Raw genomic sequence first — 22,660 nt, 5'->3', positions numbered from 1 at the left:
AGAAACATAACACAGTTGGCACAAATCTTGTGGAATTCCTTCTTACACAATGAAATTGCCTTCCTCTCAGTGTGATTTTTGTATACACTGATGGTTCACAACCCTTCTTATCTGAACCACCACCTTATCTATATGGGATTTAATTCAACCCTTCCTCATTTAGTAAATTAGACACGGTCCTCCCCAAACACCTGCTCATGAGTGTCTGGTGAAGAGCCAGCTAACACCTCTTTCTGTGCAAATCATAAATCACACGCATGAAACTTTGGGGCAGAACTGAACCTTAAGTGCTCCAGATCTAAATTTCACAGTGGTCACCTATACAATGTAGGGAAGTTATAGAAAATTTAAGCCTGAAACTCAACCTTCAGCCCACGTTCACTTTCCAGTATCTGCACGGTTAGGAAGTAAAAGAGCCTGTTATACAGATCTCCAGAGAACTATATCAGGGTCACTCAGGAGATGAGAACCAAGGACTTTGGAAAATGTCAGAGGCAGAAGCTTAATAGTCACTGTGGAGGGTCTCAATCAAGCAGATGTTTCAAACATGTGCCTAATTCTGAAGTGCTGAGTTTGATGGCAGTAGATATTACAATCGGCAACAACCCAAGACAAAGTTAAGGAGGAAAGGCTAGTAGACAAACAGGAGGAAAAGCAGAGCCTGAAAAACATTTTTGCATGGGCTCTACTGGTCTATGTAATCTACCCTAGAGAGGCCCCAACAAGCAAGTTAACTTCAGACTTCAATTACAACATGTGGGCAATTTTATTGCCCAACAAAAAGTACATTAGACATTTATGATCTTATTAAATTCTCCTACTTATGACAATCACTATTGGGTGTGTATGTGTGTAAGGTTAATGCAAAAATCTATACTGTATTTGTATATTACCAAGACTAAAAGCTCACCTGCATGGCAGGTGCTGCTGTGGCCACACTCTTGGGTTATGGATTAACCAACTCCTATCAAAGTCTCAGGTCTATCAAACAAATCTGAAGCAAGGAAGGCAGGTGCTTTTGCTGCTGATCTAGCTAAGGGCTCTGATTGAATTACATCAGGAAAGAATAGCTTTGCTTTCTTAATGAAATCTGATTAGACAGAGGTAACACCTTGCACAACATGGTGAAGCTTAAAGGACAATCTACTTCTCTTATGACCCCTTCTGCTGGCTACTTTGATCTAAGTTTTATTGTCTGGGTTAACACCTTCACCTTTGATTTTACAGAGAGGTTCTTCAGACCCATTTTTCTATACCAAGTAATTGTTCAAATATTTTCAGAAAAACCACCAATTATCCAGGATACTGGAAACTAACCGCTTGTAGTTTTGGTGAAATACAAGATAATTTTGACTGGTATTAAACAGGTAAGGGAAGACACATTAAAGACTGAAGTTTTACTTTCTAAGATCATTACTTAATTGAAAAGAGCACTGGTAACAGCTCAGCATTTGACGCATGGAATCAACTCATTCCTACACACAAGACGACGACCTAACATAATAAAATAATGCAGGCTAGACTGGCTTTCCAGCTCACCTCAGTAGGATGCTCACAGTACAAGGTCATTGTTATACTACCACCACCCAGTTCAATGCTACAGTGTTACAGTTTTGTATCACACACAAAACCGTAATTCTTTTCTGGAAGCTAACAGAAACCAGTCTGATTTTAGCCAGAATCCTACACAATAACCCTAACTTTAAGCATAAAAATCAAAATCTCTTTTGATTTTACCTAATACGATAAGCTGTGTAACATAATCCTTACAATTTGCCTCAGTAATTTCTGAATGCAGCTCAGCAACCTGCAGTCATACTAGAGATTGTATTTCACATTACAGAGACACACACATGCTTTAGAATAGAAATCAGTCTTAAAAATGCATTCCCTTTTCTATTTCAACATCAATTTCCATTCTTTCAAATGTTGCTGGTCATCCGTCAGTGAGATCGTGTGGGGCAACTGGCCTCCAGGACAGTTCTCCAAATTCAGTATGATGTTGCAAGCACTTACCAGCTCTGAAAACTTGGCCCGTTCACTCACCTCACATAACAAAAAAGAAGCAGTACAAAGGAAGATGAGGCTAAAGAAAAACTCAAGCATTCCTGAAGTGAGTTTCAGGTCTGACAAATACAAAAGTTGGAGCTGTCAAGTAACTGCTGTTTAAGATGGTCATCCTGTATTTTTGTACAGCTACAGTAGTACCTTAATTAAGGGAATCTAGAAGTTTACTTACATTTACTAAGCTTCCAGCACATGTGCCAGGCTCAGTTCATCACTACTAAATATTTATATATCAGATGGCAAATCAGTAATAGTCCTGCCTCCTCTTTTGATAAGGTGGGAAATAAGTGGAAGTGGAAATTTAGAGGTTCCAGGATTTTCTCTGAAATTTTAAAACAAAGTAAACAAAAAAATTACATACAAGAACAGGCAGTAGCAAAATTATAAGTCAACTGATGTGGAAATGTCAACATCATCTTATACACATATAACAGAAGTTCACAGCTGTTGCAAGAAAAGAAGGCAGTATTGTCTGTTACCAAAGGCATCAAGCAGGGACTGCAAGTTTTATTCTTAACTCTCCCACAGATTTCAAGCTTGGCTGTGGGCAGATCACCAAATATCTCAGCTGATCATCTACAGAATAAGGATATTAATATTTTCTTAACCCAGCAGGATGTTTTCAGGAAAGTACTTGGGAGGCACTCAAATGCAATGATGGGGGCCATGAAAGTATCTGTACAGAACAAAGACAACACCTGCTCAACTAGCTTAATGGAAAAAGTATGGCTGAGTGTAATAAGGAATTTCTAGCATTAAAGAAAAGGACAAGCTGTAATTGCGTTCAACTTACAGTTTGAAGTTAAAAAAAAAAATCAGCATCATTAAATCATTTCTTATACAATCACTGTGGAAATAATTTAAGTATAAAGCTAAATATGAAAATCAATGCAAATAAACTGCAGAAGTGGCTGGAATTGTATGTTAGAAAAGACATAAGTTTTCCTTTATGGTACTTAACATGAGTAATTCATGACAAAACATTATTTTGCTACCTTTGGCAAGCAAGAGCACACATGTAACTGTATACCATGATTTTTCCTCCAGGAGTGCAACAGTTTTAGTTAACTAAGACAGTTTTTAAAAACACACATACTTATTATGCCTTGAGACTCGATATTATATACAATCTTGAAGTTCTTCTCATACTCTTCATGGGAGATAATGATCGGTGGCTCCTCCAGTAGTTTGCTGTACACATCACTATGTACTTAATATTTGAAGAATGCCATCTCAGCCTCGAGGATTTTTCCTGAACATGTTGTCTCACTTGGTGTTGGGAAAACAGTAGCTCTTCAAATATAGAAAAAGATTTAAGTACAGTATACATAACACTTGTCTCATGGTAATATCTTCTAAATTCATTCACCAAACCAAGTTTGATAAACGAGCTAAAGTGTCAAAGGCACAAGTATCTCTCATTTTGTGACAACTGGGAGCATGTAGAGCAGTGTCAAAATTAAGTGGTCTCACCAAGGCAAAGATGTCTGATTTGCTCAGCTTGCCAGTGAATAAACACAAACTGCGAGAAGGGCAGCACGTTCCTCCTCCTGCTCCAAAATCTCAAAGATGTAGAAATGAGAGTAAAGGGAATCCAGCAGAAAGAACTGTACGGAGAACTCTGGGGAGATAGTGCAGGGACTAGGGGATGCTTGTCAAGGATTAGCAACAGAACATATAGAACTAAATTTCACCTTCCTGTTTATAATGGGAAGCTGAAGGAGCATATTTTTTTTGCTATCACTGCTTGTAAAATACTTGCATTCTGTAAACATTTGTAAACCATTAGCTAGAACCAACAGCACATGCTGTAACAACAAAAGCAAGGTTTGTTACAGCCAAGGGAATTCTTCCCAGTGAAACCACAGAGGTAGGCGGGACAGGATCTCAGAGAGCAGCTGAGGTATCACCAAGCAGGGGGAGCTTCACAAACATCCAAAGCTGTAGCAGGTGACTGTCAAACCCTTCCTAAAAGGCCACTCAAGTGAAGGGGGGCTGTGACCTCCCAGAGTTACGAAGCATCCTTCATATCTAGCAACTTTTTGCCAAAATTCAAGCTATGACTTCTGTAATTTCTGTGTGCTGATTGTAAGACACCAACACTTTGCTCCTCTCAGCCATTTACATACTTACATATTCTTTACAAAAAATATTTGCCTGTCTTGTTTACCTGAACAAAGTATTTCCTTCAGAGTTATTCCCAATTCACACCTTCCAAATTTTTTTTGACCTCTATTACTGTCCTATAAGAAACGCCTCCCCACACCTGTTTACTTTAAAACACAGGACCCAAAATGGGAATAATGGAGCCTAAAGGGAAGTACTGTTAAGAAATACAACAAAGCCATTTTCTTTTGACCTCTTTCAGATGCTGTTAGCTCATTCAATTTGTAGTACACTATAAGCCCTACAATAATTGTCTTCTAATACCACTTACTCCCTGCTATGTACTTTTTGTGCTTTTAAAATGTAATGGTCCATATTTATGTCTTAAATTTTACTTAAATAATTTTGGCTATTTCCTCTAGTTTATCAAGGTAATTTTGAAACAGCGTCCTATATAGTGAAGTGCTTAGAGTTGGAATAGAAACCAAATCTTACCCCTCCACCCTCAAGTTACTTCTACCCAGAGTTCACATAACAAACAGCTCTGAATGTTTATGAAGACTGATGATTAAGTCTAAACCATCTGATTTGTCGAAAGCTCCCATCAGTTGAATAGCCTTTTAATTACACAAAAACCTAATGAAAGAAAAAAAAATCATTAGCACATCAACCTACATAAAAAAAAAACAGGCAGACCATTTTATTTTGTTTTCAATACAAACCCAGGACAGATGGAGTACTGAAATGACTTCATCTGACTAAAGCACAACGTTAAACAAAAGCAGAAGCCATGGTAACACTACATACTGTTCGTAATACACTGCCAGGTGAAAAGAAACCACCTAACAAGATAAGATATACCTTTACCTCACATTTCAGAGATAACTAATCTATACCCTGCATCACTTTCCTACAGGTCCCATTTTTTCTTATAGGTTATGTCCCTGTACTTTTGTGCACATTAAAAAGCGTTGGAGGAATAAAAAAATATTTCAATAGATGTTTGATCAGCACTAAGAGTGGCCAAGAAAGCATGGCTAATGCACTTTATTGACATACACACGTGACATACAAGAGAGTATTCTTACCTTTGTAATTTCTACACAGTTACTAGGTTACTACCTGCCCTATTTGCAGCTCTGGCCAATATAAGCTTTTAAAGTTTATTCACAGTTAAGTGTGCTTGTGAGGTTTATCACTGTATTTTTGCTGAAACAATCAAGGACACTTCAGTTGCATCCATCCTCTCCCTCCATTCCTAAATCTTGAAGTAATACAAATTCATAGAAAATCGTGAAGGAAAAAAAGTCCCAACATGTGAGGAACCTCAAATTAGCCAACAGTGATGATGAAGGCCCTACTTCAGAAGCTAGAAAAATCTGAGCCTGATCTTCCATTTGCTTTGGCTTTCACATGCTTCACCTGAGTATCTGCAACAGCCTCCAGAGACATCAGTGGATTTAAGCCTTTACCTTGACCCAGAATTGGCTTTGTTCTGTTATTAAAAAAAAAAAAAACACAAACCGAAAACACCTTCTAAACCAGAAGCTGTTTCAAAAGAATGCAACGAACTCTGCTAACTTACATGTAAAATCTATCCCCGTTGAAACACTTATTGCATTGATCTTTTCAGGAAAAAAGACATGAAGAAATACCGAACCTGCAGATGCAAAGACTGAAACACAAATAGAAATCAAGTGGTTCAAGATCCTCAACGCTCTGTTCTAATGAAGTTTCACCTTAAAAATTAAGCATATCAAGAGCCTACAGATGACATTATGAGCCTCTAGAACTAGAGAATAATAGAGCAGCGTACTTTAGGACCTGCATTTTCAAACCAGGCAGTTATGTTCCACTTGCATGTAACCTCTTCCATTGGCCCAGCCTTCAACTAGTAAAGATAATGGGAGCACAGATGCTGAGCACTACAGAAAGCAGTAGCAGGGCGAAAGGCAAAAACAAACCACCAGAATCATTTCAACCTAAATTATTTTCATGTTTTAAGGAGGAAAAGGAACTTTTTTTTTAATAAAACAATCCTCAAATTTTACCCAGGTACATTAATTTTCATCTTTTACATAATTACTGCATAAGACTTGTGGTCATTTACATCTTCCAGTACAAGTGACATGAGGTACCACAATTCTGTATTAAATTCCAGTTACACTTTCAGTCAATTACACAAATATCAAACAAGAACTAGACTAAGACTATTCCCTTCAGAAAGCCTTATTCACATTTGTCCAGATGCAAAGACTGCATAATGGAGGTATTTGTGATGTTCATGATAATCCCACACCAATTTGTATTACTTTGGTAGACTGTAATGGAATGTAATGGCAAGATACAAAAACAAAAACCCAAACCACCTTAATAGACACAAAAAAATAAAAAAAAAAAAACAACAAGCAAAACTTTCAGGCTGATACGAAGTGGCAAGACAAAGCTACATTTTCAAGTATTCAAAACAGTGGAAAATATTTTTTTTTTCCAGTAAAAAAGTAAAATATACTATTTAACCTCTGTTAATAAGTGCCAATAGATTGGTGGCAGTGGTTACATTGTGCTAGGAACAGAAACCATCCTGACATAAAGCCATACTGAAAACAACAAACACAAACCTAGAAAAACTGTGTGCTGATGCCTTTATCCACTTGCCATGATGTGTGTTCTAAGTGTATGACTGAAAGTAAGCACGGTAATGCCACTGAAACCAATGCAAGCTAGGTACTGGTTGGATTATTCTGGAACAGAGACAAGAGACTGAACACAGATGGGTGCATGGCTTAAGAGGCAAGATTACCCATGTAAAGAAAGATTGCAGGAATAGCTCAGAGTTCAGTTGAGATTTGTTCTACACACATGCAAGCTGCAGCACATAATTTATTCCACAGCACAAGGAAAAATATAAGCAGAAGATAAAGCAGCAGACAAGAATCACTATGCAAATTCTGAACAGTGAGACATCAAGGTAGAAATATGCTTCTGAGCTCAAATGCACCATCATCCCAGATATTTTTGTCTTCCCTATGCAGGAAAGAAAGAAAAGATGAATGATGAAAGAAGAGGAGGAAGCGTATACAGGATGACTGCCTTGCACTTTTGAAAAATGTTTTTTTATCTAAAAAAAAGTTTAAGTAACTTATAAGTAGTAGCAGTGTTTTATGGCCAATTATCTTCCCCAAGCCTTTGTCAATACAGAGACCATCACAATAATGTCTATTTTGGTGACAACTGTCTCAATGACAAGGTAGCACCCCAACAGGTGGTTTCCTTTTTACAGATAGTCATTGGGATTGATTCTACTCCCCATAGTGATTTACTAGTTATGTGACAAAGATGCAAAGAAAAGCACCTTTTCCAGAGGAATATTAAGGGATAATGAAAAGCACGTGGACATGGCTTACTGTTAACTCTCCACTATAGATTTGTGGACTAAGTTATTTACCCAAAAAGCATTACCCAGGTGAAAGTGAGTGATATACAGCATGTGGTCTGTAAGCCACAAAAGAATGTGATCTTGCAATACTGGTTGAGCACTTGCAATTCCCACAGACTTGAATGAAAATCTGAACTGCTAAGCACTTCGATTATCCCATTCAATCTTTTTTTCTCCCCCTCCTTTAAGTGGGAGACTCACAGTGATCCTGGTGCTACATTCCAGCCAAAGTTCATTCCCCCCAGCCTTTTCATGGAATACGATACAGTGTAAAACAGTACTCGGAAGAAAGTAAAAGGAAAAGGTTCACAAAAAAGCAACATGAGAATATTTACTCCAAAGGAGAGCTCAATTTTACCACACTGAAAACCAGGAGTGCAATTGCTCCATTCAAAGTTATAACTGCTCTCAAAGTTACCAGCATGATGCAATCAGCACAAACCCTAGATCAAAAAGAAAGAAAAAGAGAGGGTGTGTGGAATAGGCAGTGCCAGTTACTGAGTTGAAGTTTTCTGTGTTCTGCTGTGACTAACTCCTGAAAATTTGTTAAGATATGCTGGTGTCACATTTCAATAAAAATAGTGTCTCACCTTTCACTACAAAAAGATCAAGGATTTTTTCCTGGTCCTGCCTAATCCATTCATGAATTCCAGGGCACAGCCCTTGCCACACTCGCCTACCAGAAAAGCCAGTTCCATTTTCTTGTGCTGAAAAAAGTAGCAGGCTTAACAGTGACGAAGTTCATGATTTAAAGTGCAGTGTCTTTTTAAACACACTTTCCCTTCTTAAAAAAAAAGCAAATAAAACATTCTGACATCAACAGTTTATAAAAATAAACAGCTGCAATTTTCCTCTAAAATTGCAACTTAAAACCAAGTCAAATCAGCAAGATTCAAATCTTTTTCAAAAAAAAGATTTGAACCAAAAATAAAAAACCTCTTTCTGCAGAGAACTGCCAAGCAAAACATAACATACTGTCCTACAAGCCTCTCTCCTAACAGCACTTCACAGAAAATCCATTCAGTTTCTTCCAGGTGACAACCTCAAGAAAACAGAGGTCTAAATAAATCAGTCCTTCCCACCAGTCACCTACATAACTGCAGGTGTGGATGCTGATGCAGTTTTTCCATTAACTCTTCCTCTGTAGGTTCTTCCAAAACATCTCTACAAAGAAAAAGCATGAGTTGTTAGGGGCAGCAAAGGGAACTCCTCAGCATTTGTTTTTGCAGTACACATACCGAGATGTAACATGTGCTTGTTTCAAGAATGAAACAAGGAATTAAAGTTACAATAAGTTGATGCTCCCTAAAGATGCATCTACTTGCAAGTGATCCATCCTTTACAGATGCGTCATGGAAACCAGCAGCTGTTTTCCCATAAGAAGCAGGGAAGCAATTTCCTGCACACAGTACAATACAACTGAAGGTCAATAGATTTGTTTTCCTGAAAAAACTCCCAAATGAGAACATGTTCCCAATGCTACTATTGCATATCCAATGTGCACCAGAAGTTCCACTTGTTCATGATCATCAAGTATCAACTCGCCACCCACAATTTCATAATAAGCCAAGAATGTGCATCGCTTCCCTCATCTTCCCTTTTCCTCTCACTCTCAGCACAGTTCCCCACACCAGCCCCCACCTTCTTTTCTTCCATCATGATGTGGGAAGAAAGCATATAAAAGTTAGGCTACCAAGTCAGCTTAAACAAAGCCTAACTAGAGTACTTAATAAATTTTTCCAACCTGACAGATGAAACCGTTTTCTTCACAGGGAGGAAATAGAAGACAAGCATTCACCTTCTCACAGCCAGCACACTTTCTTCGTCCGTCTTAGATGAACAGAAAAACCTAGACTGACTATCATACCCAGTTCAACTCACCTGAACATCAGTTCAACTGTCCTCTGGTATTCAATATCTGAAAGAGGCTGTCGATGACAGCGACGGTCCCACTTGTGAATGAAGTTCTGAAATGTAAAAGGAACAGGAAAAACCCTAAAGGTTACTTCTGGTGACATCAAAAAAGAGGTTACATTGGGTCAATGTATTTGAGGATAAGGTTTGGGAGGGGGCTGACGTTTGTTTTTAACAGTGTCAGAGCAGTGGTTTATTTAAGCACCAGCATATTTATTGGCTGCAAGTCACCACCTTCTTAATCAAGCCTGCTGTTCAGGAATGAAGTAACATCCCCATCACACACTGAAAAAACAGTAGACCAGAAGCCAGCTCTGCTGCCTTCTACTCCTAGCAAGGACTGCCTCCCCAAGATAACTGTGTGAACTACCCACAGAAGTTCACCTGCTTGGAATTTTTTCCTCTTTAAAAACCCTATAGCATATAAATATACTCCTAGTGCAGGTATCACAACTGTCATGTTCCCTCATGCATTTTGAACTTCTCTGACAAATCAATACCTAGGGAGCAGACAGACAGTTCAGGCAAAAAAAGGGAGAAAATGTATGACATCCTGCTCTCCTGCTCCAGAACGCTACATCCTGGCTCTCCCAGCAAGCCCTGGCCACAGCCCTGCAGAAATTATCAGGTAGAAGGCTTCACAGGATTAGCCTCAAGCTAGAACAGGAAGGCTTTTCTGAAATGCTTAGGCAAGACCAAGTCTCAGCATGAGACTCATACCTAAGTTCCTGCCTAAAAGTTCACCATTCTGCCTGCAGTAGTGAATTTCAGTTCTCAATGCAGTCAACGACAACAAGACCATCTCCAAAAGAAATTTTCATGTTTTAAGATGGGGTGATGTGCCCTCTACAGATACTCAGTTTCTTCCGTGACTTATAAGAGAGGTCTACAGTGATTAACCTAGAGTAGATGGCTATGATTAACGTTCCCATCACCATCAAAAATTCAAAAGGTATTTGGATTTGCAGAGCAGGATGCACACACTAGAAACCAGCAAAACTGCATGTTCTTCATGGCATTGTTTAGGTACCTACATTTCCACAGCTTCTTTAAAAAACTCTAGAAAATGATGTCTTCAAAATATGCCATCAGTTCCACTCTTCTAGTGTGGAACTGACTAAAGATAACAATTCAATTTGGAGTGGGAAGAAACACAGGACAACCAAATAAATTAAATGTGTAAATTTGGAAGTGCTAACTTCATTTGCTGACAAATCAAAATGCAAAAAAACTTCAACTTGAATAACTAATGCCAAGCTAAATGCTAATGGACAAGAGAAGCAATTTTTGTTTAAATATTTTTCATCTTTATAGCGAGTGAGCTGTAATGACAAACGTACACACGCAGTGAAACTCAACCAGATCTGTGACAAAGTTGCAAATAAAATATACAACTATCCAGTAAAAAGAAAATGCTTCCTCAACATCTCAGGGAAAGGGCAGCAAGGAGGCAGATTGAGGAAGCACGTGCACAAAACCAACATGCTTTTCCCGCGAAGTTGTATGGGTTTTTCTTTACTTTTCCCACACAAATTTGAAGCTGTCTTCACAATCTAATACCAAAATCAGCACACTTCCTTACCTCTAGAAGTAAAGCTACGAAGAGATTAATCCAGATGACAGAGGAGATCAACCACCAGGCTACAAAATAGATCTTTGCCCATCTACAAGTCAGATAAACAGACAAGTAGGTATTAAACAACCTCAGCCTGAAAGTGACCAAAAAGAGCCATGAAATCACATTTTTCATTGAAATATAATACTACTATTTTCCTATTGTAAAGAGAGGTCTAGAACAAAAAATAAAGATTAAAAAAATCTTAGCCTTTCATTAAGTTAGCCAGACAGACTCGCCCCTTCCACTTAATGTACCTAAAGGAACTCTGAAGGGACAGAAAAGCAACCTAGTAGAAGTTGGACTGGATCACAGCAAAAGATGCATTTAGGCTAGCATCCTCTGAGAGTGGTCAAAGAGCAGAAGCACACAAAGGAGTGCAAAACCATGGCAAAATACTTGTAATGCCACCCCCTAAGTGCTCTCCCAGTCTCCAAGCATTTGCACCTCAGAGATTTCCCGAGCTAGAGCGGGTTTCCATACATTGCAGATCCCAATGGATTTCTCTTTCACAACTGCTCCAGTTTTCACCAGGCCACATTACACATTTATCACACAACAGCCTGTATAAGAGCATTCCACAACTTAAGTACGTGCTGGGTTAACCAGCCAAGGAGCACCAGAATGGCTCAACCCAGAGGTTATCCAGTTCTTTCAAACATCCTCATAAAGTAGTTAAATACAAAAAAAAAAAAGATATGTCCAAGATTTGAAGTCTATAAAGAAACGTTCACCCAGAGGGAAAATACTGAAGCAGCTCAAAATTAATTACAGCAGTTTCTAATATCTTACTTCTGTGAGATTGGGTGTACAGCAAGAGCCACCCACCCGATACATGTTGCAAGCCTGTTTATAACGCACTGAAGTCATTCACTCTTCTTTGGAAGAAGATGACTACCAAGCCAGTCCCTTCTAAGCGTGACAACAGATTTCATGGCATCCACCAAGCACTAGACCAACCATCAAGTTACACAAGTTAAAGGAAAGCCATGAAGTATTAACCTTATTTCCTACATATCCAAATTGACCCAAAAGAAAGATAAATGGCACTCCTCTTAGCAGATGGGAGGAACTGTACTATGTGTTTAACTATTGTTCAGTTACCTTATAAGCTAGATTTATATGGGACTGCTTCAGTATTATTACTGCAACTTACGGACTCGAGTATCTTGAAAATGCTTCCAGAAAGACTTGCCAGTTGTTCACCACCATCACATCCCAGAGGGTCACCACTGCTGCCTAAATAACATGAGTAAAACAGAAGCTGAGTGGCCATTATCACACAGTAAGGCCTCAGAAAATGAGAAGAGACAAGCAGAGAGGAAAAGGACAAATTTCGTCAGTGGACAGACTCACAGCAAAGTCATCGAAGTTGTTTGGCCAATATTCCAGTTGCTCGTAGGTCCCACACTGCAGAGTGCCATTATCATGTGTTGTATTGACAGCACTGCAAGAGAATTACAGGCTGACATGAGCATAGCTTTCTGCGTACTGTACATTAAATACAAGATTGTTTCAAGTGCCTTGCAGAAAGTTAAGTACTTTATATGGGCAGAAAACAAGGGAAATAATTTTATAAGTAATTAAGCTACAGCTGGGTAAAATTTCAAGCTACATCACATTCCCACAATTTCAATATAGCAGGAATGAGGAGGAAGAGTAAAAAATGTAAAAAGTCTGTCTGATTTAATATTAAAAGAAGGATGGCTCCAAGAGTACGAAGAAAAAACAACCACAAACAACTCCAAGATACTGAGTTGCAGATGCTTTTGAAGAACTGGTTCTTTCTGAGTAGTGATGTTTAGAATATTACCTGATATTTCCCATGGGAACAACAGCACCTTTAAATAGCATTATGCCAGTTATAGCAAATGCATAGAAAACCACCTGAAAGGAATATAAGCAAGTATTATTTTCAAATATTTCTGTCACTGAATAAGGAAACACCGCAATTAACATGGAATTCATATTAGTACCATAGTAAAAGGAACTTGGTCAAGAACAATGCCTGAAGCTATTAAAGTTAAAATACTTCAGAATTCAATGTCTGTATTAGTTAACTGTTTGCTCTTACTTTTTAATAGTTTATTTAACTTTCAGTTGTTGCAGTGCATTAAAACTTTGTACTTCATGATCTATTTTACTTTTCTGTGTCTCAAAATGCTGACATTTTATTAATAACACTGCAGAAGAGTGACTTAAAAAACAAAACGAAAAATCAGCACTTTTACTTACAAGGAATAATCTAAATATCTGGGGACCTTCCTGCTAGATTCAGTGAAAGTAAGTTTTTACCAAACTTAACTAAAGGACAAAACTAAGTCCATATTTTATATTACATCAGTAACTTCTTTAAAAATGTTATATTAGTCTAAAATTGAAATTTTGATAACACAAAGGATTTCAAAACTTCTGCCTTTTACTTGTTAGAAATGCAAACCTCTTTTTAAAGATACCCTTTCAATGTCTTGAGCAGTTGCCCAGGTGATTTTTGCAATTTTTATTCTAAAAGGATTTTTCTAGAAATAACCTACATCTTCACTACTCTGAGTAAAGAGCCATTTGTCCTAGGAGGGCTTGAAACAAGCTGAGCCTTCCATTGACAGTGTCATTAGTCATATTTCTGTGCTTTGCTAAAAAACAGACTCAAGAGGGAAGTCTGGGAGGAGGAGAAGACTAACTGCCCTGACCTATGAACCACAGCACTTTGAACACTACCGGAATAAATTGAAGCTGACATTCCACAGCCTGCCAGAAGATGGGGTATCTGGATTGGCAATAATAAAGTTAATTTTATCCTTTGAGACAGATATTTTGAAAGCACGCTCTGATTGAGAAATTAGTTAATCAGTTACATTACTTTATCAGCATGTGTTCCAAGCCAACAGTAGCAAAAATGTTTTGCATCTGCTGTTAATGGAGTCAGACTTCACTACACTAGAAGCTCAGTGACAGCTTCCATGTAGCCTCAACTGAAAACAAATCAAATCAATGGAAGTGACAAACATCGTGGCAAACTTGCTTCACAGTTGGTGCAAAACTACAATTCACACTCCCCACATTAAGGACAATCAGTAGTAGACATTTAAACCAGTTCATGAGCATTATGTCCTACATACATGGGTAGAAACACTAGATTGAAATAATAACACATAACTCCTAAAAATAAAGCATATTACTAGAGGCTCCTGCCATCTCAGCTATGTCTTTCAGGAATGAAAATTGCCTCCAGCAGAAGGCTACAGCCCAGGTGCAGCCATGCCAACAGCAACACAGCTTTGGGGTCCTAGCATAAAGCACAAAAATGCTGAGCCCAAAACTGCTCTCTCCCAGGGCTGTGACGTGTCAGATCCAGTAGCAGTGTGGAGCACTGACTCCCCTACCTATCCACGACACAATCCTACCAACCTCTGACAGGTGACAAGCAAACGCATGCTCCTTTAGCATGGTGTACACACCTCACCAAGAACTGGCAAAACTAGCAAAACTGCAGTCAGCCTTTAGATAGCTTATTGCTTTGAGTAATGAACTGAGTAGTGAAAAGTTTATTATACCAAACCTGTTCTTAGCATATGCAAGCTTGGCATTTAGGGTCCTAAAATACTTGCATGTGCAAAGGCTAACTTGCTAGTAAGTGCACTCCCAAATCATTTCTCAGTTTCACAAGTAGTTCCCAGTGGCAAGTGAGATTTGTACAGCACAACAGATTTGTTACCAAGTTAGCTCTGCCCGAATCAATATCCTTATTTCGTATTACAACATAAACCTTTCCAGACTGCAATTTAAGGCCCCTCCCCTACAGATAAAAGCAGAGATTACCAATTACAAAAAAATATTCTGGATAAATTGCATGCTAAGTATATAGACTACAATAACTTCTCAGACAATACCTAATACACAGCAAATTCTTGGACTTTAACCATTACATCAAATTAAGATATGCTAAAAAAAAAAAAAAACATGAAAAACAAAAGAAAATAACCAGACACTTTGCTCTACCAGTAAGACATCGTTGCAAAGCCAGAAACCCAAGAGTTGGGAAATGGAGAATTTATGTAATGGACATCACACATTGTGATCCATCCTTTAATCCCATGTTTACAGAGTATATGCTCTACACAGACACACCTACAACAGCATGGCAGATATTCTTAACAACCCAAACATACCATCTCAAGATCTTCCCAACTGAAAACAATTGTAAAGTTGTTTTGCTATTTAATTTCACATAAGCAAGCCAAGGTAAGAAAAACTAAGCTACTTTTAGCATCAGATTAATTTTTATTTGAAACTACAGTACCCAGCCTGAGGCAAGCACTCTGAGTTTCAAACATTCTTTTAAAGGCACTCCTAAAGGAAACTGGTAAATGAGTCATGGTCACTGTGAGCAGCCCATAACAAAACAGTAGTTTCTTGTGGCTTTGCAAGAGATGCCCTGGAGAAGAACTGGCTGAGTAAGGTGAAATGTTACTGTTCATGGTGATTGTTAAAAAACCTTGTTTATTTTGTTAATGACATCCCTTTATTATACTGCTAACTATAAGAAAGGAAATTACAATCTTGCATCATCACTTACCACAAGGATTCCTGCAAAGGCTCTCAAGTTTTTTACCAGGTCCAGCAACGTAGTAACAACCAAAGCCATGAACTAAAACAAAGCAGAATTTCATATGCATGACATTGATCACACTTCAAATCTGTACCAAATTTTTTTTATTGAAAGGACAAAGAAATACCAACCAGGAAAGTAAGCTATATCTAAATGCAGGACCTCTCTTATACAGTGCTATTTCCATGAGGTACTTAAAATGAACGAACAATGCTACAGTCCTTATCATACACAGCCATTGTAAGGTTTATACACAGGCACTGTGACTAAAAGGGCCATATGTCTAGTTAGACTAGGAGGAAAAAAAAAAAACAAACAAACAAAAAAAAAAAAAAAAAACAAAAAACAAAACTACACACACATCACAAGCACCTCACAGCTCCAGCGTGACTGCTTCATATTTGATCCACAAAATTTCTAGTTTACACTCTCCACTGACATGATCACCTCTGGTTACATCAGGTAGATATTTATGCCTTACTGACATAAGATACAAGTCCTGCACCTTATATGAATTTGGGCTTAGCTTTCAAGCAAGTCTAAATGTGGGGTTATAACAAACAGTCAAATATTTCAAACTGATTTCAGATTCAAATACATGTATTCTGGTGGAAATACCTATACTGGGAAAGTGAGAAGAGGAATTCATTCCTAAAAACCCTTTACATGACCAAATTGTCTGGCAGTATCTAGTGAAAGCAAGCCTATCACCTCCTGAGTACAAAGTTCTTCAAGGATATCATATCCACTCAACTAATTAAGACTACACAAGTTGCACAAGAGTTTCTAGATGCGTTTGCCCACTTTAGAATACCAGCATCAATTGCAGTGACATCAACAGAACTTCCCTCAACAGAGAAAACCATCTGAGGAGGCAGAGAGTTTGTGAGGTGCTGTGCAAGAGTCTGTACAGTTGAGTTATAATCCCACTCGGGTGCAACAGAATTGCAATCTACATGTTATTCTGAAAGGCTTTAACAGAATTTATAATTTGACCAACAAAGAAATCAGAAGTAGGAAGGGATAAACAAACACCTTCATATTAGGAATAATCCGCAGGAACCTGAACACAATTAACATGTTCACCAATCGCACCATATCCCACAGGGATAATAAGCCCATGAACTCGGGTCTCCTAGGAAAAATGGGAGAAAATAACAAATCAGAGAAACAGCCCATGACAGAAAGACACAGTTAAATGTACTAGGCTGCAGATAACTGTAAATTCCCCACAACTCTTGGTTAACATCTATGGCATATTAAAAAATTTGCAGAGGGGAACAAGAAAACAAATAGTTTTATTTCCTCATGTAAACACTCTTTAACATACGACTGACTGGAACACTGAATCCAGTTGTGGAAACCTCAACACAGGAAAGGGACAAACTTCAGCCAGATCAGCAGAGGACCAAGATGGTCAGGGGCTGGTGCATCTACCCTACAAATAGAAGCTGCAGGAATGGGGCTTGTTCAGCCTGGAGAGCACTGCTTCAGGAGGATCTAGCAACAGTCTTCTAATACTTACAAAGTCAACCTCAAGCAGACAAGCGAGGCTGTTCAGTGGTGTATAGGAGGAGCAAGGGACAGCAGGTGTAAGCTGAAACAGTGCAGGCTCACACCAGAACTAAAGAACTTGTCAACCATGAGCACAGTAAAGACAGAGGCACAGATTATCCAAAGAGGTTGCGCAAGTCTCCGTCACCGGAGGTTTTCAAGACCGAAGCAGATAAAGCTTTGAGTAACTTAATCCAGCCTTACTTTGAGCAGGAAGCTGGACTACAGACCTCCAGAGGTCCCTTCCAGCCTAAATTATCCTATATAAAAACCTATAATCTGTAGAAGGAAGTAGATTAATTTACTGAGCAGGCATCTCAGCTACAACAAACTAACTGATGAAGAAAGAGAACCACTTAGCCTGGACTCTTAAATACACATATACTGCTCGTCAAAGTGCATATCTGTACTGAACTACTTGGGTAAGCAGCCTTCCTTCTGCTGGGGGGGAGGCACCAAAGAGTCATTTCAAAAAATGAAGCAAAATAATACTGCTATAGTGAGATACTTGAGAGTGCATTAATCCTTCAGAGTCTGTTTGGCTCAAGTTAGGGTTCAAAAAAAAGCACTAAGCTAACAGACTCTCTTGCCAACTTTCTTCCTTATATGCATATTCTATGGGTGATAGGCATGCACTTCAAGTCTCAGCCTGAGTTTTAGCTGACTTTTACATGAGCATGCTGGATGCTTCTTTGCTGGAAAAGTGGACAGGTGGTGGGGGATGAAAAATGTTAATGAAAAAGGTCCTTCATCACACAGACGATAAATCATGATTTGCATCACCAATATATTCAACTCTAATAATAAACAAAATTATTTCAGACAACACCACATAAAATGTATATTCTAGAATAATAGTCACATCTTAGTCCTGTCCTGAAGATGTTACATCTACAGACAAAGCAATTACTAACAGCACACACCATAAGCAGCATTAGGACTCAGAACGACTCATCCGTGTTGTAATCTGTTTGCAGTGACCGACACAAAGATCTAATGAGTGTTACTGGTGCTTCAGGATACTATTGTAGTGCAGTCATCTACATTTAAGAATCAAAGGGCAAAAATCAAACCAAACATAAACAATTATAAGTTAGATCAATAGTTAATGCCATTAGATTATTAGCAATTAATATCCTTATGGCAATCACCTCTTTTGAGGGACAGGAGTGCAAGTAGTGTTCAAAAATAAACTCATTTCAAGATGTAAGGTCTACCTGGTCTCTTCACAGATACTAGCATAAATTAAGATAACTTCTTGATGGCAACATAAAAATACCCTGAAAAATTAGGGAGAACTAATGTCTTAGAATGAGCTTGTATAAAGAAACAAAGTATCACAATGTGTTATGAATTGCCCCTGAAAGTAAGATTCAGGAAATCTTCCAGAAGTCCTTTGTTTCCCTCTTTTGTTGTGGTGTCAGTTTTCAAATTTCAAGAGACAAAACAGTGCTTTTCATGTTTTTGATAACAAACAAAGATCAGAATAGTTATCCAAGAACTGTGTCAGCCTCAGGAAAATCAAATGACTGCTCGCTATTCCAATATAGATAAATAGTTTAAGTCCATGGGATTTGTTCTACAAAATTTTACAGAACGAAACAAAACTCAGACTTCAATCTATGTACAAGGTTGAAGGGGCTTTGCTGGCTATCTAGGAATTCTTATAATTGGGGTTAAGGACAATCTGATACTGAAACATATGAGGTTAGTAGTTGATTGTCTATGTTGTACCAAATTCACATTTCTGCACCTTTTAGTGAGTACAGGTCTGCTAAAATATTATTTTACATCAGATTACAACTAATACAAAAGCATCCTTCTCAGAATAGCTCAACAGTACTCTATTTTATGAAAAAAAACAAACAGACAAAAAAAACAGAAACTAAAACACAACAAAAAAAAAAAGACATTTTTTCACTTAGCCATATTGCATGGCCTCTAGAGATTACAGGGGTAATAAACTCTACCAGGTTTGTTAAATTACAGACTGGGCTGACAGTCATAGCGTAATGACATAAGCGTGTATGAACTTGTGTGTATATTCCCCTGACCCACCCCAGACAGTGAGCAAAGTGCAATAGTTCAGAGATTACATACCAACCAGGATGAGGAAATCCATACACAGCAAAAGTTGCAATCTCCAAAACCTTTATTTAGGGAAGAAAAGAAGTCAAAAACTTACTGTAATTCTGAGTTTCAAAAATTAGGGAAGTTTCTTGACAAGAAACATTTTCAAGAGCTTTATGTGGCTCATGTGACTCACTTCAATGCTCTGAAATTGTCATATTTTGACTAGTTATTCCCCAAAGTAATCCCATGTACACGCATCATCAGTGGCACGTATAAGGATATACGGTGAATTACAGTAACCATGAACTTGGGCTCATTTGCCACACAGGTTTCAGGCTGTTACCTAATAACAGTAATAATCCTCTGCCACTTTTTTTTTTTTTTCAATTCAAAAACCAATATGTAACAGAATTCCTTATGTAATTACTCAAGGAGCTGTATGTTTCCAAATAAGATTAAAAAGGCTGCCTATAAGAAAGCTCACCATTTCCATATCAATTTAAGAAAACCTACCTCCAGAAAGGAGACCCTAAGAGAACCACATGCCACCAAAACATTCAAACCACTGAAAACCACAACACTGGCTCACGCTGTTTAACTCTGCATATCAGTGTTGAATAAAAAGCAATTTACGAACTCTTGCAGTTCCTAATTATCTAATTATCCTAGCCAACAAATCCAAGAAAACAGAAGGAAACAAAAGGCTTACCAGCAAAATTACAGTCAGAAGTCCATCAAATCTATTGCTTGGGTATGACAAGTATCTTTTCAAGCCCATTGCTAAGATTTTCAGCAACATTTCCAGCAGATAGTATAGGATGAAGAAGCAGTTGATTGCCTTCACCCCCCAAAATAAAAGTAATTATTAGAATCATTGACATCTCAGGGAACACTAATAACTGTAGGAATACTGCTGTATCTTACCCCCAGGAAGAAGTCGTCTCTTTCAGATGGCTGCTTATCTGCATCCATCACCAAAACCACCTTAAACAACAAGAAGTATTTTATGAATCCACTGCTTTACTGCTGCATAAACCGTATTTTTAAGCACAAAACAGTATTTTATGCTTTGCACCAAACTTTCCAAGCAGCTCAGGATATATTTTTTAACTGCAGATATTCTCTCCTAAGACTCTGCATGACTAAAGTGTTCTAAACATGGACATGTGCTACAAGAAGTGGTTATCAGAACACAGACTAAAGAACTGAAACAGAACTGAATTTTGTTGCAGGGGGGAAAAAACAAACCAACCAACCAAACAGGAAAAAAACCAACACCTTTTACTTACACAGATAGAAATTATGTTTGCAAGGGCTACAACATTTCCCAAATAGCCAAAGTAGGGATGGCCAAAGCCCAACTGCATTTTCCGCATAAAATGGGATTGATACTCTGGACTGGGAGGATGCTGAAAAGGACACAAAGAATTTGCTGAGACACAAAGCACAAGCATTTTAATAATAATGCTGGGAAAAGACACCCAATCTCAGATTTAACGAAAAGACATTTTCAGTGAAAAACTTCAAGACCACATGCTCATTTTGCCATCGCAGTAGGAAGCTGTTTCCAAGCTCTGACCATTAGCAGCAAGAGACTATTTCTGATTACCAAATGAGTTGATGATTGTGGCACAACACAAGATAATGGCGAAGATGGGAGATAACCCAACCTCTCTCTAATGCCCCAAGCAGGTAAACCAAACACCAAGCTACTAACGGCATACATTCCTTCCCCATTTCCCAACATTTCATTTCCCTTAAAAGATTCATAAGTCTTAGTTATAGGCAAACACAGAAGAGAACATTTGTAATCCTCAACAAGTTTGGTTTTTTCTTTCTCCAAACGGAGAAGACTGCTTTCTGCCCATCTTCATCTGAACACCTGAAGAAGCCACATTTGATTCTTCATTCAAGGAATGGAGAAATGACTTTGCTTGAGTATACCTGAAGTGTTACCCTGCAAAGACTAATATATAGTGGAGATGCATTGCTTTAATATAGGACTACCATGACAAGACAAATCCCTCGCACTTCATTAGAAACAATTTACTACAGAGGTACTCATTTTTCCACAGATCTTCTCAGAAAGTCTATACTGTAAGTTTAACTCCTATTCGTTGTTGCCTTGTAATGAATCTTCCTATTAATCAAAACACACAGAGCCCTCATCTATTCTGTCTGGCCAAATCTCCTAGAAATGCTGACAGAATAAGCAACTGTGCATTTTCTACATTTAACTCTACCTGGCCATCCCAAAGTCATGCTGTAAAAGCTCCCAAAGCAATGCCATTTGTGAGCATAACAGCAATCCATAAACAACTTAAAAATCCATGACATTTGATCACACCTTGCACTCAGCAACTCATAAAGTTTGATTATATGCTTTATAGTGGAATATTATCACTTACTTTTGCACAAGACCACAAAACTTATGACACTTCATAAATGATTGTCAGATACATACTTGCTTAATGGCATCTTTGTCTAGTTCTTCAAAGAGCTTCTGAAACTGGGCAGCTGACAGCTGGTCACAGGAGCACATTTTGAGTGACTTCACATGAAAGAGAAACATTCAGATCAACATTACTACAGATGCATCTTCAGAGAGCTGCAACACCCTCAGGCTATCTTAAAAGCCCAGGAAAAGAGATGTAATACTACCTACACCAAGGCATTTGAGTGAATTTCAATACTGCTTTCCTTTAACACAAAACTGTCACGTGACTGTGTGATTTGTCTCACCTTTTTTCCCTCCCTAGGATCACATGCTGCTTAAGAAGGTACCTCCTCCTTTGACATACTTAAATTTTTAGTCTCATCTAGTATTGCCATTACTATGTTATGATCCAAGGAACGAAGATACCGTGTCAGTTATCACTGTTCTGCAGAAGTTATTACCTGAAAGAATGGAATTATTTCACAAATTCTAACATGATGAAGACTCATCCAGAGCATGCTAAACACTCACTGCAACTATAGCACACACAGGAACAAAATAAATGGAAAAAACCCACCAGCAAACTAAAACTTGGATTTGTGTACCTAACTAGTAATTCAGTGGAGAGGTTGGCATAATTACTGAGCAGGGTGTTTATTTTCAGGCAACTCAGCTGACACAGTCCCTATCCCAGAAAACAACTGGAAGCAATGCATCTATGCCTCTTCATTCCAAACTTCACTGGAGCCAGCCAACTGGTGATGCTATAACCATCACTTCTGAATTTCCACTTCCTTTAGGCAGAACATCTTACAACATGGACTTGCAAATCCTGCTGAAATGTTC

General features: G+C 38.2%; 1 protein-coding gene across 1 annotated transcript in view; it reads right to left on the bottom strand.

The window, feature by feature from the left end:
• Window positions 1-6,171: 6,171 nt before the first annotated feature.
• The window catches only part of TPCN2 (two pore segment channel 2), a 32,080-nt gene continuing 15,591 nt past the window's right edge, over window positions 6,172-22,660 (bottom strand). The window contains exons 13-25 of the mRNA XM_042784730.1: window positions 21,842-21,928; window positions 20,667-20,786; window positions 20,302-20,361; window positions 20,087-20,215; window positions 19,405-19,454; window positions 16,786-16,885; window positions 15,718-15,789; window positions 12,955-13,028; window positions 12,498-12,588; window positions 12,298-12,380; window positions 11,109-11,190; window positions 9,494-9,579; window positions 6,172-8,776 (exon numbers count right to left, since the gene is read on the bottom strand). Coding sequence (XP_042640664.1) covers window positions 8,698-8,776; window positions 9,494-9,579; window positions 11,109-11,190; window positions 12,298-12,380; window positions 12,498-12,588; window positions 12,955-13,028; window positions 15,718-15,789; window positions 16,786-16,885; window positions 19,405-19,454; window positions 20,087-20,215; window positions 20,302-20,361; window positions 20,667-20,786; window positions 21,842-21,928 — 1,113 coding nt within the window. The 3' untranslated portion in view covers window positions 6,172-8,697. The remainder of the gene's footprint in view (window positions 8,777-9,493; window positions 9,580-11,108; window positions 11,191-12,297; window positions 12,381-12,497; window positions 12,589-12,954; window positions 13,029-15,717; window positions 15,790-16,785; window positions 16,886-19,404; window positions 19,455-20,086; window positions 20,216-20,301; window positions 20,362-20,666; window positions 20,787-21,841; window positions 21,929-22,660) is intronic.

Source organism: Tyto alba, unplaced genomic scaffold, assembly GCF_018691265.1.
Source record: "Tyto alba isolate M040663 unplaced genomic scaffold, T.alba_DEE_v4.0 Super-Scaffold_8, whole genome shotgun sequence".
Taxonomy (NCBI): domain Eukaryota; kingdom Metazoa; phylum Chordata; class Aves; order Strigiformes; family Tytonidae; genus Tyto; species Tyto alba.
The sequence above is the reverse complement of the archived record's forward strand: the minus strand, read 5'-3'. Positions and strand labels throughout refer to the sequence as shown.